At 34.5% G+C, this 16050-nt stretch overlaps 1 protein-coding gene across 5 annotated transcripts in view; it reads left to right on the forward strand.

Annotated features, from left to right (window-relative positions):
* Positions 1–16050, forward strand: part of CACNA2D1 (calcium voltage-gated channel auxiliary subunit alpha2delta 1) — a 410029-nt gene that overhangs the window by 376764 nt on the left and 17215 nt on the right. For 3 of the 5 annotated variants that reach the window (XM_084263177.1, XM_084263179.1, XM_084263181.1), the window contains 12 exons: positions 2077–2153; positions 4069–4129; positions 5811–5908; positions 8884–8968; positions 9185–9247; positions 10211–10314; positions 11605–11691; positions 12058–12125; positions 13366–13404; positions 14636–14707; positions 15255–15407; positions 15498–15550. In XM_084263177.1, coding sequence (XP_084119303.1) covers positions 2077–2153; positions 4069–4129; positions 5811–5908; positions 8884–8968; positions 9185–9247; positions 10211–10314; positions 11605–11691; positions 12058–12125; positions 13366–13404; positions 14636–14707; positions 15255–15407; positions 15498–15550 — 960 coding nt within the window. Of the gene's footprint in view, positions 1–2076; positions 2169–4068; positions 4130–5810; positions 5909–8883; positions 8969–9184; positions 9248–10210; positions 10315–11604; positions 11692–12057; positions 12126–13365; positions 13405–14635; positions 14708–15254; positions 15408–15497; positions 15551–16050 lie in introns of all 5 variants that reach the window. The other 2 variants (XM_084263178.1, XM_084263180.1) reach the window with 1 other exon arrangement.

A 16050-nucleotide genomic window follows, 5' to 3' on the forward strand; every position in this document is an offset into this window, starting at 1 on the left:
AAGAGAATGCAAAACCAAACCACTTTTAAAAAGATAACGTAAATGTAGGACTTTGTCTTTTCTTCAGTATCTGATTTGTCCATTGAACTGCCTCGCAAGAAAAGAAAATTTTTTATCAGACTATGCCATCTAGCATTCAGTAAAGAAATACATTTGATTTATATGGCTTCTTAATTCCTGCTCATCTCTCTGGCATGAGATACAGCAATAAATCCATGGAGTCATATTGCAGAAAACCTATTAAACATAAAATTATAAATTTTAATTAGCAATTTCTGCTAGCAGCAACTGTTAATGACAGGTAAGCTGTTCCTGATTTCCCTAGAGGAGAATTGGTAGAAGGCCATCACAAAATACTCAGCAACCCCACTTACATTCTGTTTAAATGGCAAATGTATCATTAAAGGTCATCTCATTTATGGCTCAATAGTACAAGTTTTTAATGTTAATTTCTGCAGCTATCCATTAGAAACCATTGCAGTTCCACAGTCATGAAATCTAGGTGCAAATATTAAGGATGCAATGTTGAGGTGATGATACCTCCTTCATGATTACTCATATATATACTGTCTTTTACACACCTTTTAGAATGGATATCTTGTACAGATGTATTGAATTTGTTTGCAAAAAGAAGCCATATATTTTTATTGAGCAAAAATAAGTACAATCTAAAAGAAAATACATGGCAAATGTTTTGCAAATATTGAGACATTATTACACAATGATGTTCAATGGCTCTTGGTGGTGACTGCAGAGTTCAAGAAGATATGCTGCATCTTGAACGTAACATGAATTCAAGGCTTGCCAGATATGTTTCAAAATGAATACTCCTAGTTAATTAATTAATAAAAGGATAGTCTCTCATTATATGATACATGCAAATCAGTGCAGCACTACATGCTTTTATCTGGCACTGATCATTTTGACATGTGTTACATTGGGATGTTAAATGTGTTAGAAGAAGATACAAGAAATCAGAATCAGAGAATGGTTTAGGTTGGAAGGCACCTTGAAAATCATCCAGTTCCACCCTGCTGCCATGGGCAGGGACACCCTCCACTAGCCCAGGTTGCCCAAAGCCCCATCCAACCTGGCCCTCCTTAGGGAGGGGACAGACACAGCTTCTCTGGGCAACCTGTGCCAGGGTCTCACCACCCTCACAATAAGAATTATTTTCCTTATATTTAATTTAAATCTACCCTTTTATAATATAAAGTTATTGCCCCTTGTCCTATCACACAATGCCCTTACAAGCAGTCCCTCTCCATCTTTCCTGTAGCCCCTTCAGGTATTAGAAGGCTGATCTAAGGTTTCCCCAGAGCCTTCTCTTCTCCAACTCAGTCTGTCTTCACAGCAGAGGATGCTCCAGGCCTCTGATCATGCAGCCAAGGACAGTTGGCTTTCTGGGCTGCAAGTATGTATTGCTGGCTCGTGTTGAGCTTTACATCAACCAACACCCCTAAGTCCTTCTCCTCAGGGCTGCTCTCAATCCCCTCTCTGCCCAAACTGTAGCTGTTCTTGGAATTTCCCTGACTCACATGGCCTTGTTGAACTTCATGCAGTTGGCACAGGCTGCCCTCACAAGCCTGTCAAGATCTCTCTGGATGGTATCTCTTTCCCCCAGTGTGTCAACCAACCACACCACACAGCTTGGTGTCAGAAAATTTGCTGAGGGTGCACTCAATCCCAGTGTCCATGTCCCCAACAAAATTTTAAACCAACCTCTAATGAACACCACTCCTCACTGGTCTCCATTATAAGAAATAAATATAAATAAAATACATGAATAAAATAATCTACTTTAGTGTTTGCAATTATTTGGGTATTCCTTGATTATCGTTTTAAATGTGCATTTACTTTTAAATGTCTAAAGAAGAATGAAAATAAACACAGCAAACTTCAAGACCAGCATGAACCTACTTCTTTCTATTACGAAGTGTCAACCTGATGTGACTATCTCATGTCATGATGATTTGAATGCCAAACCTGTTAATTGCTTTCAAAAAAAATAGAAACCAAGACTGAAAAACTGCTGCAAATAAAATAATTTCTTTACTTGTCTCATTTCTTTTGCAGTTTGGCATTGGTGTTGCCATCATACAGCTTTTATTATATTAAAGCCAAAATAGAAGAACAAATAACTCAAGCCAGTTGTAAGTACTATGAGGGTTCCCTGGTTTTTAGTATTTATAAGTCTGAGATTCACTTAAAAAAGCAATATTTAAAATTCATAAATTTTGTGAAGTTCACTGATGTTATCGTGATGTACCCAAAACCTGCAGCAATGATTCTCACCCATCGTAACACCCGAGGTACAAGAAATATTCTATAAAGATAGAATATCTGCAGGTACCCCAGTTCCACTGACAATCCCTTACCCCTTGCTCTGTGCCTATGGAATCATTGCTTTCTGTATCCTCTGTTGCTGTCATTTTAAGGGTCTGGATACTATTTTTTTCATTCTATTAGCTAAATGTTGTGTTATAGATTGTAGTAGTAAAGTGTTTGGGGTTTTTTATTATTTTATTTTTACAGTAGTTACAGTTTAATATTTAGCAAGTTTCCTCTGCTGCCTGTAGGAATAAATTAATATGAAAATGCTATTTGGTTTGGCTTGCAGCTAGGTATTTTATTTTGCATTTAGCAAATAGTTTTAGTGAATGTTTGCAATGTATTTTTGGATAAGACTAATTTCCAGCCATTTACAGATTCTGGAGAGATAATTGGAAATGATACTTGTGAGTATTCAAAACCTTTTTGTTTATTAGGTGTAGTTTAACTGTAATCTAGATAGTAGACAATATAAAACCAATCACATCGTTTTAACTTTATCTAAGTGTTAGGATAAGCAAACAAATACAGAGTTAAACAGTTAGAAAAGCACTATGAATCAATCTGAGAGGCATAGAAGCCATTAGTTTAGAGAAGACTTGGTTAACACTATATTGCTGTCCTCTACTGTCACCTTCTGCATATGAAGTAGAATGTGACAAGTTTTTAATAATCAGTGATTAATTCTGTAACTTTGTCAAATAGTAAGTAGTTCAAAATTAAAGTTTCAGTGAGCGAGTATGGTACTTTTGATGGATTAGGCTTTGCACTTACATCATTATAACCTACAAAACAGACCCTTAAAATATCCACAGTATATAGAAGGTACTTGAGAAATTTTTAAGGACATATTCTTCAGTCTTCAATGATGTTTGTCTTTTTTCCAGACTATAGCTGTATGTAACTTGAACCTTTGATCTATCTTTGTACAATATTTTTATTCAAGGGGCTGTTTGAATAAAATATTGGTTTGTGACCCCTTTTGCTTTACCCTGTTTTTTTCTGTTTCCCTGCTTTCTCTTTCTGATGGATAGTGGGAATCACAATGGGCAAGTATATTCTTGTTGCTCAATTTCCTTCTGTTTACTGCAGTTGATATTTTTTACTTGTATTTCTATTCCTACTGGATATTCTCCTCTGTATTCCTCATCTCAGGATTTTTCCCATGATCATTGGGTACCATAGCAATAGAAAGGAAAAAAAAAAGCTGTGAAATGTTTTTCTGTTTTCATGCACATTTCAATATGCTGCTAATCTCTAATCCTTCTTTGTCTGGTCCTATTAGTGTTCAGTGACACCACCTGTTAAAGCCACTATTTTCAGTAGCATTGATAAGTGATGCTTATAGGAATGAGTTTTTAAACTTCCTTGCAGAAAATACGAGAAGCATTTTCCTTCGTATTCTAAAAGCTCAGTGTCCCAAATATTTCTTTGTATCAGATTGTAATTCTAAAGAAAACATCTCATATGTTTTCATGCGGTCATGCTAATGAAATGTTTTCTCTTAAATTGTTAGGTACATTATTGTTTCCAGCTGTATGTTGTATATAATAACTAATTTCTTCCTATACTCTGAAATACACAAATGTATATAGTATTTTAGTAGGAAAGTGTCTCAAAATAAATGTTTACTTCTAAATTCATGAATGCATTTGAAAGCTTGTTGAATATTTTGAGAAGAAAAATGATGGATAAAGCCTGGTTTACTTACTCGGTATTTACTCTTCATCTTTGTAGATACAGAAACACTGAAGCTTGATCATTTTGATGAAGCTGGCTATACATTTATAGCCCCAAGGTTGGTTAATTTATCAGTAAGAAGTATTATTTCAGCAGTAAATAGACATTTGATCAGATAAATGACATTTACAAGATGCAGACTTGACCAATAAAGTTCATTTTGGTAAAAAGAAAGTATTAAGGACAGTTAATAAATTTGTGTTTTACAAGATCAATCTTTTCTTCTTGCTACAGTGTAAATAGCATCTTCAGGCTCTGAGTCCTTTTAATATTAATCAGAGACCTATAAAATCTGACATGCCATCATTTATTGATGCTTTAATAGAAATCTTATACAAGACTGTTTATTTCTTATGGCTGTGACTTTTAATATTTTAAAACATTGTACCTCAGCTTCTCGATAAGATGGGTACCATAATACTTACCTCAAGGTGCTTTCCAACTTCAAGATGAAATGTTTCAAAGCTGTCTATCACTTAAGGATGTATTAATTTTTTATTCACTAAAGATAAAAAAGATCAAGCCATTGAAATTTGGTTAAGTTCATAAGTTCCCTTTTTTTTCATGTGAAATTGTGTAGCTCTTGTTTCCCTTGTAAACATACAATCAAAAAGGAAACCTAGCTCTTAAAAAATAAATTCTTTAAAAGGTAGTTATGACAAACGAAATTCTGTACCATCAAAATCACTTACAGATTGTCACATTTATATTTTATTTTATAAATGTCTATATTCTTTAAAATTTAGACTTTTAGATTCATTCTCATATAGACTTTAATATTCTATCTTCAAATGTATTCCCAGTTTAAGGTTTTAATTTATTTTTTCTAAAGGGCTGAAGGTTTTGATAATCAATTGTACCAATAAGCAGGTTCCAGTAAGTCCCTAGTTGTTAGGCTGATCTGCATGAACAAAGACTTTTAGATAAGTACTCTATTTTTATATGAATGTTGGTACCATAAGGCAAATTCTGCCTGTAGTCTTTCAGGATCATGGTAAAGTAAGTAAAGGGTAATAAAATAGCTTATTTATAGAAAATACTTGAACAGACTACTTTTCTTCATAAAATTAGTTTAATATGCAAAGCTTATTTAAAGATAACTCCCTCCCTTTCTGCTTAATACTGTCAAGATTTTAATTAGTTGTTTTATGCTACTCTAATATTTGCCTTCAAAACGCCCAGTGACTTTTATTGTGCTTGCTTGCATTCAGTGAATTACCCAATGATGTATTACTTTATTTTATTGCATTATATAAAGGACAGTAGTTTACTATTTATCTGCTTTGCATATGCCAAAACAAAGAGTGTTTATATGTTTATGTGGTGTGTATCCTGTGAAAATTGCCTTTAAGTCTTCTCTGAAGATCTTCACAGCCCATAAATCTGGCCTTAATTGAGCATGAAGTAACTGTGTTCTAAACAGCAGTCCATGGACTTCCCAGTACACTCTGACAGTCTAAATTATTTTTCTGGGAACCTGTGCCCCATTTATTTGTATGGAGTTTTCTTAGAATTCAGATTAGACAGGCACTAGAACTCCTTATTTTATGTTGATGCCTGAAATTTTAAATACAGTCAAAATTCAGTATTGGCCATGGTAGTCAACTGATGTAGTAGAGTCAACAACTTCATTGTGGTTGTACAATCCTTCTTGGACTTCAAAATTGCTGAGCCGTACTTGTCTTCTTCAGTAGCAAAGGAAACAAATCTGAGAAGACTGATGTTTTGTTGTTTTTCAGGGAATACTGTAATGATGTAAAAAAATCAGAAAACAACACTGAATTTCTATTAAATTTCAATGAATTTATTGACAGACATACTCCAAACAGTCCATCATGTAAGTATTCTTCTCAAGCCACTGAAAATTTCCTTATGAAAATAATCATAAATGAGAAGTAATCAAAATGACAGATTTCATGCCTAAATCATGTGGGTTTAGTTCTTATCTTCACTGTTTTTCTTTAGTAGAAATATTTCTGGTGTTAGGATTTTCTGCTCAAAGTAGAGACTGTAAAATTAGGTTTTGGTTTTCTGGATTTATTTAAGCAAGTTTGCTGGTCCCTATGTGTCCAGTGTTTTCCACTGTTTAGTAGCAAGTTTGCCACTGTTGAGTAGGGAGAAACTAGCAGTTTCTATTAATACACTCCAAATATTTGGTTGTGGTTTTTTGGTTTTGTTTGTTTGATTGTTTTTTTTTTTTTTAAATCTTGAGCATATCAACAAAAGTAAATCTCAAATAGACTTCAAAACCTTGTAATGGAGTTCTTCAGTCTGCTACCTTGTCAGCTTATATAACCTAAATAAGTGAAAAGGAGCCAGGAACCAAAATAACCAATAATCTGAATGAAAGAGAAGGAAGTTCCATTACTGGTTAACAAATTGATTACAGTGATCTCTCTTGGGTTTGAGTTATTTAAGACCACGGGTTCATGTAACTGCTGCACTGGTGAGCATTGAGCTTTTGGAAGGTATTCATATTTTGAAATTGGTCATTAAACTCCATTTAGAACAAATGAGGAGTTATGCATTTGAACAAACAATCACTAAGGCATTAAAGTCTTGTTCTCATGAAAAATTCAATGGATTGGATTTGTTTGTTTCTGCATACAAGTCCATTCAACATTATTTATAATTTATAAACACAAGGAATAAACTTCTTTTTTTTTGTCTTGCATTCCCTGGGTCTTTTTACACTGTTGCTGTCAGGGATCACCGATAAATTCAATACGAATCTCTCTGCTAGACTACATAACTGAAGGAATGTGCACTTAGATATGAGATCTTCTCACAAAAGGCTATTTTTGTGTGCATATGTATTTATTGCTGTACTTAATAGAGTGATCTTCATTGACATATTGCCAACTGACTGAAATTTTACTTGAGTCCCTTGACTCAGTCTTGAAAATGAAAGCATTCACCTCTAAAATTAAACCAGTTAGTAAATGCAAATTCTAATTTAATATTCACTGGTTACTAGTTACATAAGCAATGCCAAAATGTTATTAAATTATTGCTGTATTTTATTTTGGAATACACAATAAAATTCACTTTTATCCGTCTTTTTTCTAATAGTGAAGTTACTTTAAAAATATTTTCCTAAATAAGTAAAGTGTTGAAAAAGGAAACAGTGGATATGCACATTGTCTCAGCTAAAAATGTTTTTCGAAAGGAATAACTAGTAAAAATCCCCAAACTGAAATAATCTATATTCTGTAAGTTTAATGCCTGTTATATTTTTTCCTCCCTCCATTGAACTTTAACCTTTTAGAAGTTAGCCAGAAAGTACCTCTGTCATTGCTTACTGGTTAGTAAGACACTCCTTGTCTTCAACATCTGCTTTATTGAAGTAAACTAATCTCACTTCATAAAGATGTATGCAGTGTAAAGGCATGCTAAACAAAGAATACACCCTGTAAAATATTAGGAGTCTGTATTAAGAGAAATAAAATAATTGAGACACATATTTTGATATTTATATTAAGGCAGAATTTCAATTTCATTTCTATGAAAATGTGGATGCAGTAAGACCATCCAAATTTCATCTTGTGACATTTTGTCATTACTTCCAGATGAAGAAATATTTTTTCAAACAGTATCCTGACTTGTTTTACATACTGTATCGTGACAGTGTGCGTACAAATAGGGAAGGTCAGTCTGTGCCTTTTGATGCAGTGTAACAGGTCTATTTAGATAAGCCATGTAAATATATCTAATGGGAAATATATTAATTTATTAAGGTGATAGGAGGCTGTGCAAACCTGCTGACTTTTTGCCTAGCATACTCATATACTCAGGCTTCAGTGGATTTTATGAAAAAGCCTTTTTGCTAAAGCTTACAAAGCTGTGAAAACAGGTTGAATAAAGATACTTTTTTAAACAATAAAAGGTCAATATCATTTATCTGGAATCTGAGACTGAGGGTGAAGCATAGAGTATGTTACAGCTCTTTTTGAAGGGTTGGTGGGTTTTATTTTTATTTTCCTTCAGAAGGAGTTTTCGGTCTCCTCAGGAAGGAGGAGCTGCTGGGGCTTGGCAGAATTCGTAGTTGCTGGTGCTGGTCATGGAACAACTGATTCACCAACACTGATTCTCTGTGTGACATCAAAGACCAAGAGATGGATTTTCCCTTTACATTTTTCAGCTCCAGTTTAACCCTGGTTTATATTTCATACAGATAAAATCTGTATTAAATTATTTGCTTCCTTGTGTTGACCATTCCTAGAACTTTCTTTTGCAAAGTGGTATTGAAAAAGATGCTTGAGGAATACTGGCTTCAAACCATCCTTTCAAAGATATTTTAAAATTACATATCTATCTAAGTTACTATATAAAAATTGGTTTATTCCCTTCTGCCCATTTTCAGATGGCAGTTTTCTTTTTTTTTTAAGAGCCTGACACATAACTGATTTAAATTCATTTATATTGTAGTTGAATTCTCCCCATTTTTGTAGCATGTAAGAGTAAGTATAACTAAGAATTAATGTTTCATTGCATCATATGACATAAAATAGTTTGAATTAAAATTTCCAAGTTTAACCAAGGGCTTTGAAAAGCTGGGACCTCAACCCTCATCACCTTGCTCACATCTGTGATACAAAAATGGTTTTTTTGGTTACAAAGAAGTCAACAGTGTCAGTGCAATGTATTCAACAGTAAGTGCTTGGCATAATTTGATGGTACACAGTAACTTCAAATAGAAACAGCTGAATCTTTTGTGGCTACAGAATGTGGACAACTCAGAATTTCATTTCAGCCATTTTGTGAAAATCCAAGTCATATAGTTTCAGATGGATTTCTTAATTCATTCAATAGGTAATACCGACATGGTCATTAGAGTTTTGCTGGATGCGGGATTTACAAATGAACTTGCCCAAAAATACTGGAGTAAACTGTCTCTGTAAGTATTCTTTTCATTGACTGTGATTTTTTATGCATTTTTGCATCAAAAATTTTGATAGTAAAATAATATGCATATATGTATAAACAGATGTATACTTAATTTTTACACGATAGATAATTAATATACAGTTATACACTTGAATGGCAATTGTTGACATAAGAACTTGTGGGAATCTCAGTCAGTTTTAATTTAAAATCTTTTTTTTGTTTACAGTAATGGAGTTGTTGCACAATTTGTTGTTACAGATGGTGGCATTACTAGAGTGTTCCCCAAAAGGTAACAATTACTGTAAAATATTACAATAGTATAATATGGTAATATGGAAATGTAAAAGGGTGGAATGTTAAATAATGGATCTATTGAGTAAAACCCAACTTATCCTACAGTCTAATCTGCACTGGTAACTATGAAATGAATGGAATGTCTTGTTTTTATTTGATTTTACCAGTGTCACTGCCTGTAGCATTATTTCCATATAGCAGGTCCTTGTAATCCAAATTTGCGGTCAGTATAGAGTAGCAATAAAAGCAGTGCCTTTCTAGCAGTAGTGGGGCCATACTAATCCCCAATTACTCCTAAACACTCAATTTGTTTGGCGGGCTGGCAGACTGCAAATACTGTAAAGCAGTAGGCAGTGATTGGTTTTTTTACACTAACCAAATGGTCCAGGGACTTCAAGAGATTAAAACGTGTCATTGCCAGAGGACAAAAAAGGAATGCTAAAATGGTCGTACAATAAACTAGACACTCCTATCAGTGACTGGGAATAGTGAGGGCACTAGTATACACGGAGTGGTAAATACTAAATTTCTCTATTTCCTTAGGTTATTCTGTGTTTCCACAAAATAGGAGAATACCAGTGAATTTTAGTCCCAAAATCAGGGGATTTTTTTTTTTGTTTTGGTGTTATTAGTTATATAAAATCTTTTGGGATGATTTCTCGAGAGATAGCATGTGCTATAAAGGTTTGTTTATATTTTGTTATGCATTTCTGTATCAATACATTTCAAAATTAAGAGATATAGTCCATGTCACTCCAAGAATATTTTCTTTATTTTTTCTCCATTTTTTTTTTAATAATTAAATATGGCAGTTAACCAGTGAAAGCTGACAAAGTCTGAGGACTATATGAATGAATCTCACATTTTTTCCAACTGTGAAACGAAAAAAAAAACAACCCTGGAGCACAGCTTTAATGAGACTATTTTTTTTTTTAATCACTGTTTTTTTTGTGATTAGGGCAGGAGAAGATTGGTTGGAAAATGCTGAAACTTATGAAGTCAGCTTCTATAAACGGAGTTTAGATAATGACAACTATATTTTCACAGCTCCATACTACAACAGTAAGTCATCACTGTTTTGAAATGTCAGATATAAATCAAATGTAACTATAGTTGTGGAAGTTTCCCAGACCAGTTTAGGTCACTGTCAAAGGATGGAAGTGGGACACGTCATAAGGAAAAAAAATCTTGTGCTGTCACCCATTAATAAGGAGAAGGTAGCTATGAGAGCACTAAGCGAAGGGACATTATCATAATTTGTCATTAACTCCAGTCAAAGCCTTGAATGCTTAGAAGAACAAAGCTGAAAATATGCAGAGTACTGGTGGTCATGTATTATCCTGAGTCACTGTTTTACATAGATGCTTTGGCACAATTATTTTAACACCGAGTGAAAGAAAATCGGTCTGAAGGACAACAGCACTACCTAAAAAAATCTTGACTTGTCATGAGGTAGTTCTGTGTACTTCCTCAGCACCAGACTTAACTTGGTGGAGCATGTGTAAGGGTCGAGTGCACAAACTCTGTCAGCTGGCACCACTGCTTAATTTAAACTTTGGGTTTTGAATTCTACTTCAAATTCTGATATATACCAAAACTGGTTTGTCAGAAATACTGTGATATTTAAAACCTACATATACACAATGATAAGTGCTCGTTACTGATGGGAGTAGCATTAACTTTGCCAAGCTCACCTTAAAGCAGGTGCTACTGTAAATGACATAATCGTCTCTTAAGCATATGGGATTTTTTATTGCTGTCATTTTGTACTTATTTATTACATCTTTTCTCAATAAAATATTAACAAGGTAATTAAGTAAAACCCCTGAAGCTTTTGTTGTTCCTCAAAGAGCTCCAGGGAATGTACTATTAACTTGCTTTTTCATGCTAAGCAGTGTTGAAAACAGGCTGAAGTCCATCAGAGAAGTAATTGTTGGTTAGTGAGTGGTATTGCTATACCCTGCATTGAAAAATGCAGGGCCGACAGCAGGATAAAATCTTTGGCATTGATCCTGGTTTTAACAGAGCTGCTCACATGGCTAAAGCTATTCATGGCTGTTTGCAGGGAAGAAATAATAATAAAGAAATAAAATAAAAAAACCAAAAACCACCACAGTAACTTTATGGAGCAGTGAAATCATGGGCAAAAAGTGAGTGAATAAAAGTGAACAAAAGTGTTCCTTACTCATCCAGATGTTCATGATGTGAGGTGATAAATGTGTGGTACAGCTGAGTCCGTGTTTTTGAAGAAGTCTTTTGAATTGTTCTGAGTATTTGAATAATCATTAATTTCTGTTTCAGAGGAAGAGGCTTTTATATCACTGTAATTTTTTTTTCCTTCTATGCTCTCAGAAAGTGGTGCCAATAGCTATGAAACAGGTATTATGGTAAGCAAGGCTGTGGAAATAACAATTAATGGGAAACTTCTGAAGCCAGCAGGTAAGATAGAATGGTGCTGAAACTCTAAATACATTAGTTATTTGGTTGTTACTCAAGAGTGAATTAGAAATGTAATTGAGATTTCAAAGGAGCTTTACTTTATATAACATTATTTTCTCTGAGAGTGTTTTAATCTTGTTAGTGGAAATCAAGCCAAAGATTTGGTTGAGTTTGAGTAAGAGTGCTTAATTTATTAGTCCTGTGAAGGATATTGGTGGTTAGACAACTGAGCAAAACTCATATTTTATCCTTTTCCAGTGTAATAATTTAGATGTTGTTTTAATTTTCCCTTTTTTGGGGATTCTACAGTTACCTTTTTTTTTGTTTTAATTTTACTGAAAAAGACTTTCATGTATTTCTTGTTAGTTGTTGGAATAAAAATTGATGCAACCAGCTGGATGGAAAATTTCACAAAAACCACAATCAAGAGCCTGGTAAGCAATTGACCAAGTCCTTTTTTGAACTTTATTTGCATTTCTCAAAGCTTCAGATGCAAATAGGTCTAATAGTTCTTTGTGCCAGTCACACTGATGCATAGTTGCCAAGTAGTTGTGGTATTTAAATTATCCAAATGCACAAAATAAATCTATGTTGAAATACACTTCATTTTGTACATGTCTCGCTTTTATAATTGCAGAACATGGATAAAACCAGAGAAAAATTACATATTCCAGTCAGTGGGCTCCTTACTAAGATTATGCTGTAGCAGTGAATAAAATCTATGAAGGAATTGGTGAATCTATTTTTATTTATTACAATGTTTGGTCAAGTGGTGAACAGGAAGGATTCATATTGCAACCAACATCACAATATTTTAGCAGAACTTAATGAAATAGGTGCTTAACCCTTTCCTTACATCTAATGCAGATGGAAAGGGGGAAAGGCTAAATGGAAGGTAAAACTCAGGGATTAATAGTACATTGGGAAATGAAATGCACAAAATGAAGACAATTACGGAACAATTTGATGAGACAGTATTGCTTGGTTGGTTAAGAGAATTGATAACAGCATTGGCCCTTGTAGGTATTGCATCTGTAGTTCAATGTGTAGGCAAATGCATTGCCTAAATATTGGAGCAGTTAAGGACACAAAATATATAATTGCAAAAGAGAAAGAGGAATGTCTGAGAATTAATGTGAGATGAATGACTCAGGACATAATGCAAGCAGACAATTAACATGTGTATGTATACACATATTACAAGAAAAAAAATGTGAGTAATCAAAACCATAAAAGCTAGAGTGGACCTGGTGGGCTTCCTTTATCACATGGGATTCACATGCTTTGAAACTGGTGAAGCTTCTCATGGTCAAAAAAGATTTTTTTTGGTTTTCTTTCTATACCCCAAGATCATGGAAGTGTACATGTTCTTTCTTTTGTACCTTTACTACTCCCAACACTGACATTTTGACCAGTCCCCAAACGATGTATCTCTAGTATATTGATCATACTTAAAAAAGGAGATGTACCAGAGACACTGTGCTGTTAATAATTACTGAATACAAGTTGTCACAGAGATATCTGTGATAAATGTCACATGCTCAAAATTGCTTTTGATTATTATATAGATATTGAAAATCAAATCACTTGTTCTTGCTTTGATTGATTAATATCCCAGCAAAATATTTTCTTTTGAAACATTTTTGTGACGATAATTGTACATCTGTTTTGTAGTGCAACAGTGAAATCTGTGGCTGTGAGAGGAACAGTATGGTAAGAATCTATTTAGTTGATGAATATATGACAGATTATGAACATTCACTTATCCTGTCTAGCTTTACCTAGGACAGTCATTCTATTTGAGGGTTAATTTTACAGAAAACAGAACTTAGTCATTTGTGTCTTGAGAAACAGATGAGGACTGGGAGGGGAAGGGCTGAAAGATGGTATTAAAAGTGTAGTGAAGTGGTTGTTCAAATATGATTTCAAAGAGGTTATAAGGACTAGAGGGAAGAAAATAAAAAGAGTAAGATCAATATAGATTGATGTGAAGAAAAATGTGAGAAAATAATGGTAGTTTTCAAAGCTAGAGGTGAATCTTGAAGAAAGGGAATAATCAAAAAAAAATTCAAAGAACACTAGAAGTACCTTAGAGAAGGGTAAATGCAAAATGAAAAGCACCAGATTACATGATGTGCCATTCAACAGTCATTAGTCATCCTTCTCTCCGCTGTTTTCAACCTGTTCGGGATTTGAGGCTCCCATTCCTCTGCTAGCACTCAGGAGAGCACAACCTCTGGGGCTATCACAGTATCAGGTTCATTCATGTGCTTAAAAGCTTTCCCTATTCAGGTCTTCTGTGGGTTCTTTTGTGGAGTGTGAAGATCATTAAATGCAGGAGTTACAGCAAAAAGAGTTCTCTGGGAGGTTATCTTTTTGGCTTTACTGCTATCTCTCCAATCTCTGACTGCAAAGATCTTTTACAAAGTGCAAAGCACAGGAACCAGTGGGCTTTCCAGACCTGCACCTGACACCTGGAAGAAACCCATTACAGTTCTTGGCAAGTGAAAATAAGCATGACTAGCAAACTCAGGGCCTGTCCTTAAGACTTTTACCATTAAAAGCTGCAAATGGAAAAGGACTTTAAGCATGGCCGAAGCACATGAGAAGTTGTAGTCCCTTATTATGATTCAGATTTAATTATAATCAGATTTAATAAGGATATAGTGTTCTTAGAGCTAACAAAGTATTGAGCAAATAAGAATTTACAAAACAACTTTTATGAAATTAAGCCACAAATAAGCCTTTGATCTGTACAAACTTTATAATACTGATAATGCTGCTTATTATAGCTTAATATTGGCCCTTGGCTACGGGGTTGTGCTTTCGCCTCAGCCACACAGATTTGAAGATACTTTTGAAGTGTTGAAAAAGGAGAATAGTTTCATACAGTGTTCTCTTGACAAATTCTTCCTGCAAAACATATTTTACTTTCTTACAATAGCATGTGGACTGTGTTATCCTTGATGATGGTGGATTTCTTTTGATGTCAAATCGGGATGAATATACACAACAGGTATGTATATATTTTTTTATGGACAAAACATAAAAAAACTAGGAGGAAGTGTTAAGAGAAAAAAAACAGCATTTTACTCTCACCATACCCTAAGAATAACATTTTCAAATCAGAAAAAAGTTGTTGTATTGGAAAGTCCAGTTATTTTGTTTGTCTTTTTCACAGTCTTGTTTATGGTTCATGATGCCATACTCCTATCCAGTTAGATTCTTTGTGTTTTGCCCTTGGGCTGGTAGGCTGCCAATGTGCCTATGATGGTGAAGGCTAGTATGGCATCCAAACACCTTCTTTCTCATACTCCTCTTGTTCTTCCCCAAGCAGGGTGGTGTCATTGGTAGTGCATTTTACAATTACTATCTAACCTGGAGTTCTCCATCCAAATTTCTGAGAGAGAAACAGCCAAATTAATAAATACATAAGTAGCACTACCAGATGAGTGGTGTAGAGGGAAAAATAATGGGGGTAAAAATATCAGAATTGTGAACTATTTTATGAGAAAAATATGTGGAAATACTTTAACTTGTCTCCATATATTGTCCCTTATCAGATTGGAAGATTCTTTGGTGAAATTGATCCCGGTCTGATGCGAAACTTGATTAACATGTCCCTGTATGCCTTTAACAAGTCGTATGACTATCAGTCAGTCTGCGATCCCGAAGAAGAACCAAAGCAAGGAGCTGGACTTCGTTCTGCCTATGTGGTCAGTAGTCCTTTGTGTGGTGACTGACATTCCCTTAAAAGTCTGCAGGTGATTATACAAATAACATAAACTCTGCTGTTTTTTCCCCAGCCTACAATAGCAGATATTTTGCATCTAGGATGGTGGGCTTCGGCAGCTGCCTGGTAAGTGTGAGTATGTTGGAAATCTATATCCAGACTAGAATTATTCAGTAGGTTGAGACAGTATTAGTCTTCCCTTCCTCACTCCCCAAACTTTTCTCAACCCTGTGTTTCTGCAGTTTCTTATAATGAAAATTCTTAGCTATGTCTCCAAACTACTCAAAAAATCAGTTTTCTGTCAACAGTTAAATTCAAAACTCCTCTTGCCAGGTTTTTCTTATTGCATGTTCTGACTCTACAGAATCAGCCTCAGGAAGCAAAGTTTGGATTAATGGTCTGATTGGCAGGTGTGAAAGTTCAGATGAAATTGTTGCCTTTAGAATTATTCACCACTTGGTTCCTTATTTCAGAATTTCACCTTTCCCATTTTTTAGCAAGAAGTCTTATGAAAATTGGTATTTGCTCCTCACTGAATCATTTTACAAAAACATGAGCTTCTCTACTACAAAATGTAAGGAAGCATTACTGGAAGATAACCAATATGTTGTCTGATGGCACAGTTC

The sequence above is a fragment of the Gallinula chloropus genome (assembly GCF_964237585.1).
Source record: "Gallinula chloropus genome assembly, chromosome: 1".
NCBI lineage: Eukaryota > Metazoa > Chordata > Aves > Gruiformes > Rallidae > Gallinula > Gallinula chloropus.